General features: G+C 42.7%; 1 protein-coding gene across 2 annotated transcripts in view; it reads left to right on the top strand.

Annotated features, from left to right (window-relative positions):
* The window catches only part of cgnl1 (cingulin-like 1), a 128,194-nt gene that overhangs the window by 76,225 nt on the left and 36,836 nt on the right, over nt 1–15,133 (top strand). For both annotated transcript variants that reach the window (XR_014619994.1, XM_084319815.1), the window contains exons 13-16: nt 4,301–4,462; nt 5,016–5,105; nt 8,978–9,061; nt 9,940–10,064. Coding sequence is in view for 1 of the 2 variants with exons in the window: in XM_084319815.1 (XP_084175941.1) it covers nt 4,301–4,462; nt 5,016–5,105; nt 8,978–9,061; nt 9,940–10,064 (461 nt within the window). In the remaining variant the exon portion in view is untranslated. The remainder of the gene's footprint in view (nt 1–4,300; nt 4,463–5,015; nt 5,106–8,977; nt 9,062–9,939; nt 10,065–15,133) is intronic.

The following is a 15,133-nucleotide window of genomic DNA, read 5'->3' on the forward strand; positions in this document are numbered from 1 at the left end:
AGTATAATACACTATGGTAGTAAGCCATACTGGCCAGTGGTATAACTAATAAAGTAGGTATGGGATATATACTAGATATAGTATATACAGCGTGTACAGTATGTAAACAGGAATATATACACAGTGAATGGATAGAAGTTTGTGCTTAATTTATGCCATCGTTAGGATGGATTTGCTCAGGCTTGTTGTTTTAATATGACTTATTAATCATGGTCTGTTTTTGAATATTGACAGCAGCTGCTGCAGCCCATTACTCTGCTCCAGCAGTGTTGTTTGAAAAGGTGTTTTCTTTTTGTTGTTTTGGAACAAGGCGCTACAGACCACTCAACGTGTATTTAATGCAGAGATATACAACCCTGAAATTCACCCGTTCACTGTAACTTCATCAATAAAAACCTTCCCAGAGTTTGAACGCCCGTAAATGGACTGAGAGCGCTCTGGGTTCACGATGCTCAAGTGAAGTCTGTTTAGTGGTTCAGGGTTACGTTTGTCCTGTTTCACATGAGTGCAACGATTGCTGACTAATCGCTCCGAGTTCACTTGAGACTAGGGATGTCCGATATTATCGGCCGATATCGGCATTAAAATGTGATATCGGAAAATATCGGTATCGGTTTTCAAACAAAATAAAAAATAAAATTTTATTTTTATTTTTTTTACATTTCTATAACCTTTATTTACCCAGGCAAGCAAGTAAGAACAAATTCTGATTATATTTATTGTCAAAAGTATGCATAATGTTGTGTTAATTCCACAACAAGAGATATGTAATGTTAATTACCTGAAATTATTCCGTTTTTTGGGGGGGGAAACCCTGCATATATCGGTATCGGTTGATATCGGTATCGGAAATTAAGAGTTGGACAATATCGGTATATCGGTATCGGTAAAAAAGCCAATATCGAGCATCCCTACTTGAGACTGAGGCTGAAATGTACAGAGTGTGAAAACGTTAACACCCTCCAGTTTGTTTACAGTCTCAAATAGATTAAAAGCAAGTGCTGATATCACCACAGTCTCGCCTGGTCAGCTCAACAGCTGTGTAGGTCAGGGAAGAGATGTTTTGTTTTGCCTGGACAAACTGCTGCATGGTCCTTAATATCCGTAGTAAGTATGTTACTTCTATGTTCACTGATATACAGTAGGTCTCAGACATGCAGGTTGTTTTGCTTATATGCAAGGCTAAAGGGACAATTAACCACATAGATTATATTTCTAGTTTGATTATACATGATTTAGTAACTATAAACCTATGATATATGAGGGTACTTCTAACCTGCGTGGGGTGTGTAAAAGTAATTAATCTAGTGAGGGGAAGTACATTGGCAATAATTCCCACACTTACACTGTAGTTGTCAGTTATTTTGTTCATCCGACAGTCACATCTCGTTGCAGGACTCCCAACAGACATTATGTACATAATGGATCGCTTTCTAAACTTAATAATCAATATGATTTCGGCGTTTATTGCGACATACAAACCGGAAATGGACCTAGGCGATCGGCGTCGTGTACTTGGGATCTTTCACCGCCAGTTTCATTCCCACGGTAAGAGGAATATAACGTTATTTTCAACCCGATTGTGAGTTTCCTTGTGAGCAAACCGATCTGATCAATATATCACCCAACCTACATAAAGCATTTACTGATGATCGGGGAATTATAAACGACCCCCCCCCCCCCCCTCCCCTTTCCTTCACGCATGATGAAGCATAACGTATACCGATCATATACATTTGAATTTTTTTATAAAACATTATGTACCTTTTTCTTGTGTTTGATACATACTTTATTTACATATTTTAAGCAAGATCGGACTGGACCTGCACACCCTGTTAAATTGTTTAATATGAACACTTTTTTTTTATATATAGGATACACATTAGGGAAGTGTAATGAAAGTTGTCACCCCTCAGGAGTTACATTTCTGTGCGCTAGCTTTTCAGTGTTGTCAGGTCGCTATTAGTCGCCATCCTTGAGAAAGCGAGTGTGCAGCTAATTCATCCTTGTTCCTCCACCTCCGCACTGACGTGTCCTCGCCTGTGTGGACAGGAAGAGGAGGATGTTGGGTCATTGTTGTGAAAGCTGGGCTTGCTTCCTCCTCCTCCTCCTCCTCCTCCTCCTCCTCCTCCTGTACTGATCCCACTGGATCACTGGAGCTGATGAAGTCACTGTTCCAGCTGCTCTGTAATCCCCCGTCAGCCCCCACCCTTTTGGACTTGGCAGAGACGCGCTTAAATGATCAGCCTTGGCTGCGAACCTGAACATTGGTTTTCACACACCAGGTCTCTCTGAGCCCGTGCTGCTCCCAAGGCCCAGTACTCAGGGTTGCATCTGAAGTGGTACCAATGTAATTTGATTAAATGCATGTTGTTTAAAGGGACAGTTCACCCAAAGCACACACAAAAAAGTTTCTATCTATCCATCCAGATAGTTTTGGTGGAATTTTCTGGGGGTTTTGATCAGATCAGATCAAATAAGATCCCCTTGGGGAAATTCAGGGCAGCATGGGGGAGGGGGAGGGGAGGTACAGGTATGGGCAGGGTAATAGTAGAAAGACATAGGCAAAGTATAGGCAATACAATTTGATCTGAATATAAAAATATGAGGAAATAAATCTGTAGAGATGTCTGCCGACTGCCCAATACAATAGAGCTCAATGGGCGTTCTTTTGTGGCGCTCAAAACAACAACTTCATCAAATTACATTTGAAAAACTCAACAGCAATGTCTTGATTAACCGTGTCATGATTTTTGGAAAGAGACGTTGCTGTTGATTTTCTCAAATGTTTACATTTACATTTAGTCATTTAGCTGATGCTTTTATCCAAACCGACTTACACGTTTTGTACGACAAGACAGCAGGAAGGGTACAACTCTATCAGCTGAGCAACAATGTTCATCAAAGTGTTGAGTGCTACAGTGTAGGTTAGTATATTAGGACAAGTGCATGACAGTAAGGTTAGTTAGGGTTAGATTTTGAAATATTTTTTTCATTTCAGATAATGATTGAAGAAGTGCGTCTTTAGTCGACAGCGAAAGTTTGGACGGGTTTCGGCTGTCCTAACTGTGTTGGGAAGTTCATTTCACCATTGTGGGGCAAGGACAGAGAATAGGCGACTTCTCTTTGATGACCCTCCCGGAGTAGGTGTGAGGCGGTCAGAAGATGCAGAGCGTAGGGGTCTTGAGGGTGTGTAGCACTAGTTAGAGACCATTGACCGGAGGTAGGCGGCAATGGGGAGCCAGTGCAGGTCCCTGAGAAGTGGGGTGACATGGGCTGACTTCGGTAGGTTTGAGATCAGGCGGGCCGCTGCATTCTGAATGAGTTGAAGAGGCTTGGTGGCAGTGGTCGGAAGGCCAGCAAGCAGTGCGTTGCAGTAGTCGAGGCGGGAGATGACTGTTGATTGTACGAGGAGTTGGGTGGCTTCTTTTGTCAGGAAGGGGCGGATCCTTCTGACGTTGCTCAAGAGGAATCTGCAGGTTCTGGTTATTTCTTGGCGCTTTGAGCACCACAAGACATGGCTTGTTGATCTCCATTGTATTGGGCTATCTCTAAGGTTGATATCGCCAAACCTTTGGGCAAATCATACCAACACTATCTGGATATGGATGGAACTCCGGGTAAGGGGAAGAATATTGTTTCTTTGTGTTTTGGGTGAACTGCCCCTTTACTCTGATGCCTTTGCTAATGGAGAGTCAACCCGTTTAGATTAATCAGCAAGAAATACTCAATTAGAAAATGTTTGATGTACACATGTGTACAGAGTCTGAAACATGATATGAAAGGGAACCTGGGGAATAAACAGAGTGAATATAAATGCATTTTGAAATCCTTTGCAACAAAAGGTGCAAAACATCAAGGTGATTGTATACCTGTGTACGTTAATTATCCTGTATGTATTTGAGTAAACAAATAGCCCACAACTTGAATGCACATTTTTGTTGTATTTTTCAATAACATTGGGGGTGTAATTTTGCAGCATTGGAGTGACACAGCTGGTGATTGAATATAAGGGAAACGGTGGGGTTTATTTACACACTAGACACATTAGTCACAAGGGACATTATCATAATATATAGAGATGTTTTTATTATTATTATTATTATTCATGGTCATGGTTACAACAGTCTTACAATAACAGCTTTTTTCATTATTATTGGCTGAGTGATCACCAGTTCAACAGGATTACTGAATATTCATGTTGGTTCTAATCAGCACTGATGTTCTAATAATTCTACACACGCTGAACCACACTTGACTTAGTTATTGTGTCCTAATAAGCGTCCTGTCCTCCCTGCAGCTGTCCCGGCTGAACGAGGACCTGCGACAGTGTAAGAGGGAGAGAGACGAGGCTGTGCTGAGGGAGAAGAGCCAGGAGCAGAGGGTCTACGACCTGGAGGTGGAGGCCGAGACCAGCACCCACACTAAAGACGACAAGTCACGGCAGGTCAAGATCTTAGAGGTACGAGTACGTCCGCTATCCCATCTTCCCCTCCCCCTTCTCTGTATTAAAGGAACACGGCGGCATTATGGGAAATGCGCTTACCGTCTTCTCCAGAGTCGGACAAGAAGATGGATACCAATTTCCTCTCTGTACTTTCAGTGGAAAGCTATCTGGCTGCAAGGTAGCCTAGCTTAGCACAAATTAATGGAAGCTGATACGGACCAGCTAGTCCAGCTCAAAACTCCAGGAGATGTGTTTTTGGCCGACAGTTAGGCTAGTGGTCCATATTTGCTTCCATTAATCTTTGCTAATGTTGGCTAGCTTGTAGCTAGATAGCTTTTTACTGGACGCACAGAGAGGCCATTAGTATCTACCAGTAATGTCATACTTACCGCAGGCCTGTTTGAAACAGTTGTCCGATACACACAGTGTGGTCGCTGATCATAGAGAAAGCCCTTAACGATGACTACTGTGTGCCCTGTTACCACTGGCTGCCCAAGCCCTCAAATAAAAGAAATACAAATACATAATTGATCTGATAGTTAACGGTGTTAATGGCTATGTTCTGCAGGACCGGATCGCCCAGCTGGAACTGGACCTTGATGAAGAGCGTCAGAGTGGAGATCTACTGATGGACAGGATAGACAGAGGCCGAGAACAGGTATACACAACGCACACAGCCCTACTTACTGACCTGCAGTCGCTGTTCAGTTATGCTCACTCAAACCTGTTATGTCCATCTTGAAATTGTAACTGACTCCAGATCATTTCAGCCTTGTGTTACTCTTGTCTTCCGCCGCTTAACACCATACGTTCAACAACTAATCCCTGACACAAAGGAGGACAGAATAGGTGACCTACATATCATTTCAATCTTCCAAGTATAAGATAAGACAATATCAAATATAATATATTCCTTTATTGATCGATCCCCATGGGGAGATTTGGGCGTCATAGCACCATTGTGGAGGGGAGGTACAGGTATGGGCAGGGTAATGGGGGAGGGGGGAGGGGAGGTACAGGTATGGGCAGGGTAATGGGGGAGGGGGAGGGGAGGTACAGGTATGGGCAGGGTAATGGGGGAGGGGGAGGGGAGGTACAGGTATGGGCAGGGTAATGGCAGTATGGGGGAGGGGAGGTACAGGTATGGGCAGGGTAATGGCAGTATGGGGGAGGGGAGGTACAGGTATGGGCAGGGTAATAGCAGCATGGGGGAGGGGGGAGGTACAGGTATGGGCAGGGTAATGGAAGAAAAACAACGAAAGGCAATACAATTTAATCTGAATATAAAAATATGAGGAGAAATTACAGGATACATAACTGGCCTGTTATACGTTATAGAAATAAAAATTTAGAATGTGTTGGACAACCTTCTCCTGCCTTCTCATATTTGAATTTAGGAGAATCCAACTCTTTCCTGCACCCTCTCTCTCTCCCTATCTCTTTCTCTCTCTCTCCCTCTCTCTTCTCTCTCTTTCCCTCTCTCTCTCTCCTCTTTCCCTCTCTCTCTCTCCTCTCTCTCTCTCCCCTCTTTCCCTCTCTCTCTCTCTCTATCTCTCTCTCTCTCTCTCTCTCTCTCTCTCTCTCTCTCTGTCCTCTTTATCTCTCTCTTCCTCACTCTCTCTCTGTCTCTCTCTCTCCCCTCTGTCTGTCTCTCTCTCTCTCTTTATCTCTCTGTCTCTCTCTCTCCTCTTTCTCTCTCTCTCTCTGTGTCTCTCTCTGTCTCTATCTCTCCTCTCTATCTCCCCTCTCTCTCTCTCTCTCTCTCTCTCTCTCTCTCTCTCTCTCTCTCTCTCTCTCTCTCTCTCTCTTTCTCTCTGTGTTAATTATGTGTGCACATGCTCAGGTGCATCCCTCCTACAGTCCCAAAAAGCGATGGCTTATTGCATGGTAAGATGATCTTGCGTAATCATTCAGGTGGGCAGCCGGCCAGCGTGGTGTAACAGCATCCTCACAAAATACCCTTTTTAATGCACTGCCTCGGCCAAAATGCCTGAGCTGCCAAATGTCTCAAGTTTGCAGTTTATGGAGTTCACGGGCAAGTTATGTGCTAGAACCGCGCCTTGGGGAGTTGAGTCCAGTCCCCGTGATTCATATCCAGGGGCAAAGCAAATACTTGAGTTTTCCTTCCCTTCTGATAAAGCCGCTGATGGAAGTGGCCACTATTATTACCTGACATGTCCATGTGGAGTGGCTTGTTTGTTTGTTTGTTTGTTTGGGATTGCTTGGTAATCCTAGCAGGGGAATGTTGGTGCTAAACTTTCTAGGAGGAAATAACATTGTTCTAGAAGCAGTTAATATCAAAGACCAGCGCTTTGCGGCTAACGCTCAGGGCCCCGGCTATGTTCATCCATACACAAGAAGGTACTACTGTCCGCTGTTTTTTAATTTGATTAGAACCTAATGTAATTGTGCCTTTGCAGGAGTAACAGCTTTGCTGACGGAGTGTTACAGGCTACATGGACCAGTCGTGATGTTCTGACAATGTCCGTGCTGTTGCAATATACACTAGGCTACCTCTGCATTTTACAATTATGAGGTCTGAAGCAATGGGGGCCAAGGTTCACTTCGGTCTGGCTGCCTCAGACCCACTCTTCTTCGCGCTCCTGGGGGGGTCATCAAAGCGAAACAGGCTATTCTCAGTCCTCGCTCCACCATGGTCAGCTGTCAGGACAGCTGAAACCTGCCCAATTTTCCGCCGTCCACTAAAAACACACCTTCAATCAATAGCTGAAAAAGAAAAACGAATTAATCTACCATGCCTATATTGCTACCTACTATGCTATATTATGTCTATACATTTAAATTTTTTCATTTAGCTGACGCTTTTATCCAAAGCGACTTACAAGTTCTGTACAACAAGACAGCAGGAACCAGGAAGGGTACAACTCCTATCAGCTGAGTGACAATGTTCATCAAAGTGTCGAGTGCTACAGTGTAGGTTAGTATATTAGGACAAGTGCATGACAGTAAGGTTAGTTAGGGTTAGAGTTTTTTTTTGGTAATGAAGTGCGTCTTTAGTCAGCAAAAGATTGGACGTGTTTCGGCGGTCCTAACTGTGGTGGGAAGTTCGTTCCACCATTGTGGGTCAAGGACCGAGAATAGGCGACTTCTCTTTGATTACTTTGATGACTACACTACTAGGCACTCAAGACTGTAGCACGCAAATTCGACACTGTTTGAAGAACAATCTTACTGACCCTTAGCTGCCAGAGTTGTACCCTTCCTGCTGACCTGTTGTACAGAAGTGGAACAGACTTTCAAAATATGGATCATCAAGAATCACGATTTTAAAGAGAAGTAATGGAGTGAGAGGGAGGTGACTGAGTAGAGTATTAGTTTTCTTTTTTAAAAGGTTTTCCTTCAAAGGAGCCGTGGCCGAGAGAGAAGAGTGGCACTCTGACAAAGTGGCGTTGCTTCAGCATGAGACTGAGGTTCGTTGTCAAGGCGACTCTTGGGCTTTGAGCAGTCGAAAGAGGAGTGGATGGTGTGTGTGTGTGTGCGTGCGTGCGTGTGTTCAGGTGTGCAGGGGTGAGAGGGGGGGCGCTGTATGGCTACCGGGTCTTGTGGTGGGGGAGTGTGGCAGGCAGAACACCTGCGTCTCTCCTGGCACCAGGTGCTGTTCTCCTGTCTAAATGAGAGTCATCTCCCCTCTGTTCTCCCGCTGTCTCTCTCGCAAAGCAGATTAGTTTCGCTGCGTGTTCCAGGCTGCTGATTCAGCTCCCTCAAGCACTGCGTTTGGGAGAGCCAGTTATAGGGGCCATCGCTCATCAGAGCGGCCCACTGTCACCCACTAATTGGCATAAAAATATCACCGATTCTAAGCTCCCCTCCTTGCAAGAGAAAGAACCGTCACCGCTGCTATCGATTTAGTCTTAAACCTCTCAACACTCTGCCGTCCTTTTGAACCGAGCGGTCACGTTCACACACCGTTTGTTCCTCTCTGAACCGGGTTCAGGGTATGAAGCCGTTGAGTTGTTGACTGGGGACATTTTAATCACCCAGCGAATGTTCATAATTGTCTAATCCCACATGACCCGAGCAAATCAACCTGAGGTGAAAGGTTGACAGGGAGCCTCCTTAGGGGCTAATCATCTGTAAAAGCATCCGATTTCAAAAAGCTAACATTTACATTTTGTAGACTGTAGCCACAAAGCACTAAGACTGACATCTAATGAGGATTGATAACGACTTGTGGGCCTTGGGATCTAATGAGGAATGATGATAATTGTGTTCTTGAGGCTCGTGCCTGTGACGGTTTAATATCAACATCACTGATTTAGTACCAACTTTACAACCCATTAATTACTGAGAGCTAACCTGAGAGAACTGCTACGGTAAAGGGGAATGCAACCAACCAGGGATATCCAGTCCCACCAATTAACTAAGGCCCCTCTCACCCCTGACGGATGCTAACATTTGACTCATTGCGCAGTACAATGGCATCCTTTCAGAGCGAGACGCGGGCAGTGGCTGATAATAACAGTATTCTCAGACCGTGGAGATGATGGTGTCTGGGCTCTTGCTTGACAGGTGGAGCAGATTAGGAATGAACTCCTGCAGGAGAGGTCTGGCAGACAGGATGTGGAATGTGACAAGATGGCTCTGGAAAGACAGGTATATGCACGCACATACATGCACACACACACACACACACACACACACCCTCCTGTCTATAGAGGCGGTTCTTAACCTGGGGGTTGAGACCCCTCAGGGTGGTCGCAAGATTATTTTGGGAGGGCAGCAACATACCGTACTTTTCGCACTATAAGCCGCACCTGACTATAAGCCGCAGCAGCTAAATTGAATGATGTGTACATATATAAGCCGCACTGGACTATAAGCCGCAGGTGTTTTAATGTTTAATTACCATGTAATTAGCATTGGGACACAATACTGTCGGACAAATAACAAGAATTAACTCATTTACAATTGTATTAAGTTTAGCAAATAGGGGAACAGATAAATAACATTTCAATGCAGTCAAAAAAGCAATATTTCGATTTTTACATTTTTGGGTTTGGTCACGTTGAGTCACATATAAGCCGTTATATAAGCCGCAGGGTCGAAAAATGGGGGGAAAAGGTGCGGCTTATAGTCCGAAAATTACGGTATATACAAATATCTTTGGTTTAGATGCTTTTTCTTCTTGTAAAATGTCTGTAAATCAAGATAAATAGCCTGAAAAGGGAGAGTAAAAAACATATTCACACGGTGGCCATTTTGCTCTTATGTCGTGCTCAGGTTGGGATTCCTTTCCACCTACACACAGCATGGAAGCTCAGATCAAGCCCTCACCTCACCTCATCCACCCACATCACTCTTTTAATATCTTTCAATCCATGTCTTCCATTCACATCTATTTATTTGTTCTCCTTTTTATTATTATTATGGTTATTAGTATTTATTTTATTGTATTATGTTATGTTATTGTGGACCCAAAAATCTGATGCCAATCATCAAGTGTCTGATGAGACCTCTTGTTTCTTTTCTAGAACAAAGACCTGAAGAGCAGAGTGGCCCATCTGGAGAGTGCTCAGAAGGCCAACAAAGAGGGCGTCGTGACTCAGCTGGAGAGCCGCATACAGGAGCTGGAGGAGAGACTGGAAGGAGAGGAGAGGTGAGGTGATGGCTTTAGATCAGGAGGAGAGGTGAGTTGATGGCTTTAGATCAGGAGGTGGAGGAGAGACTGGAAGGAGAGGAGAGGTGAGGTGATGGCTTTAGATCAGGAGGAGAGGTGAGGTGATGGCTTTAGATCAGGAGGAGAGGTGAGTTGATGGCTTTAGATCAGGAGGAGAGGTGAGGTGATGGCTTTAGATCAGGAGGAGAGGTGAGGTGATGGCTTTAGATCAGGAGGAGAGGTGAGGTGATGGCTTTAGATCAGGAGGAGAGGTGAGGTGATGGCTTTAGATCAGGAGGAGAGGTGAGTTGATGGCTTTAGATCAGGAGGAGAGGTGAGGTGATGGCTTTAGATCAGGAGGAGAGGTGAGTTGATGGCTTTAGATCAGGAGGAGAGGTGAGGTGATGGCTTTAGATCAGGAGGAGAGGTGAGGTGATGGCTTTAGATCAGGAGGAGAGGTGATGGCTTTAGATCAGGAGGTGGAGGAGAGGTGATGGCTTTAGATCAGGAGGAGAGGTGAGGTGATGGCTTTAGATCAGGAGGAGAGGTGAGGTGATGGCTTTAGATCAGGAGGAGAGGTGATGGCTTTAGATCAGGAGGAGAGGTGAGGTGATGGCTTTAGATCAGGAGGAGAGGTGAGGTGATGGCTTTAGATCAGGAGGAGAGGTGAGGTGATGGCTTTAGATCAGGAGGAGAGGTGAGGTGATGGCTTTAGATCAGGAGGAGAGGAGAGGTGAGGTGATGGCTTTAGATCAGGAGGAGAGGTGAGGTGATGGCTTTAGATCAGGAGGAGAGGTGATGGCTTTAGATCAGGAGGTGGAGGAGAGGAGAGGTGGTTGGTTTACATCAGCAGGAGAGGAGAGGAGAGGTGATTGGTTTAGATCAGGGGGTGGAGCAAGAAATATTAATGAATCAAAAGGCTTAAATGGCGCACTGTGCACTGCCCATGGTGCTGAAACCTTTGTCTCTGAGTTACCAAATTATGTTTTGGGAGAGGTAGGCTGAGGTTAAGGTGCCCAGTAACAACTATGAAGACATAACTCATCAGCCTACAGTATGTTCTGTTCTACAGTATGTTCTGTTCTTCAGTGTTTCTGTTCTTCAGTGTTTCTGTTCTACAGTGTTTCTGTTCTACAGTGTTTCTGTTCTACAGTATGTTCTGTTCTACAGTGTTTCTGTTCTACAGTGTTTCTGTTCTACAGTATGTTCTGTTCTTCAGTGTTTCTGTTCTACAGTATGTTCTGTTCTACAGTGTTTCTGTTCTTCAGTGTTTCTGTTCTAGTGTTTCTGTTCTACAGTGTTTCTGTTCTACAGTATGTTCTGTTCTACAGTGTTTCTGTTCTACAGTGTTTCTGTTCTACAGTGTTTCTGTTCTTCAGTGTTTCTGTTCTTCAGTGTTTCTGTTCTACAGTGTTTCTGTTCTACAGTGTTTCTGTTCTACAGTGTTTCTGTTCTTCAGTGTTTCTGTTCTTCAGTGTTTCTGTTCTACAGTGTTTCTGTTCTTCAGTGTTTCTGTTCTTCAGTGTTTCTGTTCTACAGTGTTTCTGTTCTTCAGTGTTTCTGTTCTACAGTGTTTCTGTTCTTCAGTGTTTCTGTTCTTCAGTGTTTCTGTTCTTCAGTGTTTCTGTTCTACAGTATGTTCTGTTCTTCAGTGTTTCTGTTCTACAGTGTTTCTGTTCTACAGTGTTTCTGTTCTTCAGTGTTTCTGTTCTACAGTGTTTCTGTTCTTCAGTGTTTCTGTTCTACAGTGTTTCTGTTCTTCAGTGTTTCTGTTCTTCAGTGTTTCTGTTCTACAGTGTTTCTGTTCTACAGTGTTTCTGTTCTAAAGTGTTTCTGTTCTTCAGTGTTTCTGTTCTTCAGTGTTTCTGTTCTACAGTGTTTCTGTTCTACAGTGTTTCTGTTCTACAGTGTTTCTGTTCTACAGTGTTTCTGTTCTACAGTGTTTCTGTTCTTCAGTGTTTCTGTTCTACAGTGTTTCTGTTCTACAGTGTTTCTGTTCTTCAGTGTTTCTGTTCTTCAGTGTTTCTGTTCTTCAGTGTTTCTGTTCTACAGTGTTTCTGTTCTACAGTGTTTCTGTTCTACAGTATGTTCTGTTCTAGTGTTTCTGTTCTACAGTGTTTCTGTTCTACAGTATGTTCTGTTCTTCAGTGTTTCTGTTCTATAGTGTTTCTGTTCTTCAGTGTTTCTGTTCTTCAGTGTTTCTGTTCTTCAGTGTTTCTGTTCCTCAGTGTTTCTGTTCTTCAGTGTTTCTGTTCTACAGTGTTTCTGTTCTATAGTGTTTCTGTTCTTCAGTGTTTCTGTTCTTCAGTGTTTCTGTTCTACAGTGTTTCTGTTCTACAGTATGTTCTGTTCTTCAGTGTTTCTGTTCTTCAGTGTTTCTGTTCTTCAGTGTTTCTGTTCTACAGTGTTTCTGTTCTACAGTGTTTCTGTTCTTCAGTGTTTCTGTTCTAGTGTTTCTGTTCTACAGTGTTTCTGTTCTACAGTGTTTCTGTTCTTCAGTGTTTCTGTTATAGTGTTTCTGTTTTAGTGTTTCTGTTCTACAGTGTTTCTGTTCTAGTGTTTCTGTTTTAGTGTTTCTGTTCTACAGTATGTTCTGTTCTACAGTATGTTCTGTTCTACAGTGTTTCTGTTCTTCAGTGTTTCTGTTCTTCAGTGTTTCTGTTCTACAGTGTTTCTGTTCTACAGTGTTTCTGTTGTTCAGTGTTTCTGTTCTTCAGTGTTTCTGTTCTACAGTATGTTCTGTTCTAGTGTTTCTGTTCTTCAGTGTTTCTGTTCTACAGTGTTTCTGTTCTTCAGTGTTTCTGTTCTTCAGTGTTTCTGTTCTACAGTGTTTCTGTTCTACAGTGTTTCTGTTCTTCAGTGTTTCTGTTCTACAGTGTTTCTGTTCTTCAGTGTTTCTGTTCTAGTGTTTCTGTTCTAGTGTTTCTGTTCTAGTGTTTCTGTTCTACAGTGTTTCTGTTCTACAGTATGTTCTGTTCTACAGTGTTTCTGTTCTACAGTGTTTCTGTTCTACAGTGTTTCTGTTCTTCAGTGTTTCTGTTCTTCAGTGTTTCTGTTCTACAGTGTTTCTGTTCTACAGTGTTTCTGTTCTTCAGTGTTTCTGTTCTACAGTGTTTCTGTTCTTCAGTGTTTCTGTTCTTCAGTGTTTCTGTTCTACAGTGTTTCTGTTCTACAGTGTTTCTGTTCTACAGTGTTTCTGTTCTTCAGTGTTTCTGTTCTACAGTGTTTCTGTTCTACAGTGTTTCTGTTCTACAGTATGTTCTGTTCTACAGTATGTTCTGTTCTATAGTGTTTCTGTTCTTCAGTGTTTCTGTTCTACAGTGTTTCTGTTCTTCAGTGTTTCTGTTCTTCAGTGTTTCTGTTCTACAGTGTTTCTGTTCTAGTGTTTCTGTTCTAGTGTTTCTGTTCTAGTGTTTCTGTTCTAGTGTTTCTGTTCTACAGTATGTTCTGTTCTACAGTGTTTCTGTTCTTCAGTGTTTCTGTTCTACAGTGTTTCTGTTCTACAGTGTTTCTGTTCTTCAGTGTTTCTGTTCTAGTGTTTCTGTTCTAGTGTTTCTGTTCTTCAGTGTTTCTGTTCTACAGTGTTTCTGTTCTACAGTGTTTCTGTTCTACAGTGTTTCTGTTCTTCAGTGTTTCTGTTCTAGTGTTTCTGTTCTAGTGTTTCTGTTCTTCAGTGTTTCTGTTCTTCAGTGTTTCTGTTCTACAGTGTTTCTGTTCTACAGTATGTTCTGTTCTTCAGTGTTTCTGTTCTACAGTGTTTCTGTTCTACAGTATGTTCTGTTCTACAGTGTTTCTGTTCTACAGTGTTTCTGTTCTACAGTGTTTCTGTTCTACAGTGTTTCTGTTCTACAGTGTTTCTGTTCTTCAGTGTTTCTGTTCTACAGTATGTTCTGTTCTACAGTGTTTCTGTTCTACAGTGTTTCTGTTCTACAGTGTTTCTGTTCTTCAGTGTTTCTGTTCTACAGTGTTTCTGTTCTACAGTGTTTCTGTTCTTCAGTGTTTCTGTTCTACAGTGTTTCTGTTCTACAGTGTTTCTGTTCTACAGTGTTTCTGTTCTACAGTGTTTCTGTTCTTCAGTGTTTCTGTTCTACAGTATGTTCTGTTCTACAGTGTTTCTGTTCTACAGTGTTTCTGTTCTACAGTGTTTCTGTTCTACAGTGTTTCTGTTCTACAGTGTTTCTGTTCTTCAGTGTTTCTGTTCTACAGTATGTTCTGTTCTACAGTGTTTCTGTTCTTCAGTGTTTCTGTTCTTCAGTGTTTCTGTTCTTCAGTGTTTCTGTTCTTCAGTGTTTCTGTTCTTCAGTGTTTCTGTTCTTCGGTGTTTCTGTTCTACAGTGTTTCTGTTCTTCAGTGTTTCTGTTCTACAGTGTTTCTGTTCTACAGTATGTTCTGTTCTTCAGTGTTTCTGTTCTACAGTGTTTCTGTTCTACAGTGTTTCTGTTCTTCAGTGTTTCTGTTCTACAGTATGTTCTGTTCTTCAGTGTTTCTGTTCTTCAGTGTTTCTGTTCTACAGTGTTTCTGTTCTTCAGTGTTTCTGTTCTTCAGTGTTTCTGTTCTTCAGTGTTTCTGTTCTACAGTGTTTCTGTTCTTCAGTGTTTCTGTTCTTCAGTGTTTCTGTTCTTCTGTGTTTCTGTTCTTCAGTGTTTCTGTTCTACAGTGTTTCTGTTCTACAGTGTTTCTGTTCTTCAGTGTTTCTGTTCTACAGTATGTTCTGTTCTACAGTGTTTCTGTTCTACAGTATGTTCTGTTCAGTGTTTCTGTTCTACAGTGTTTCTGTTCTACAGTGTTTCTGTTCTACAGTGTTTCTGTTCTACAGTGTTTCTGTTCTTCAGTGTTTCTGTTCTACAGTGTTTCTGTTCTACAGTGTTTCTGTTCTTCAGTGTTTCTGTTCTTCAGTGTTTCTGTTCTTCAGTGTTTCTGTTCTATAGTGTTTCTGTTCTTCAGTGTTTCTGTTCTACAGTGTTTCTGTTCTACAGTGTTTCTGTTCTTCAGTGTTTCTGTTCTACAGTATGTTCTGTTCTTCAGTATGTTCTGTTCTTCAGTGTTTCTGTTCTACAGTGTTTCTGTTC

This window comes from Notolepis coatsorum (assembly GCF_963971535.1).
Source record: "Notolepis coatsorum genome assembly, chromosome: 1".
In the NCBI taxonomy this organism is placed as follows: Eukaryota; Metazoa; Chordata; class Actinopteri; order Aulopiformes; family Paralepididae; genus Notolepis; species Notolepis coatsorum.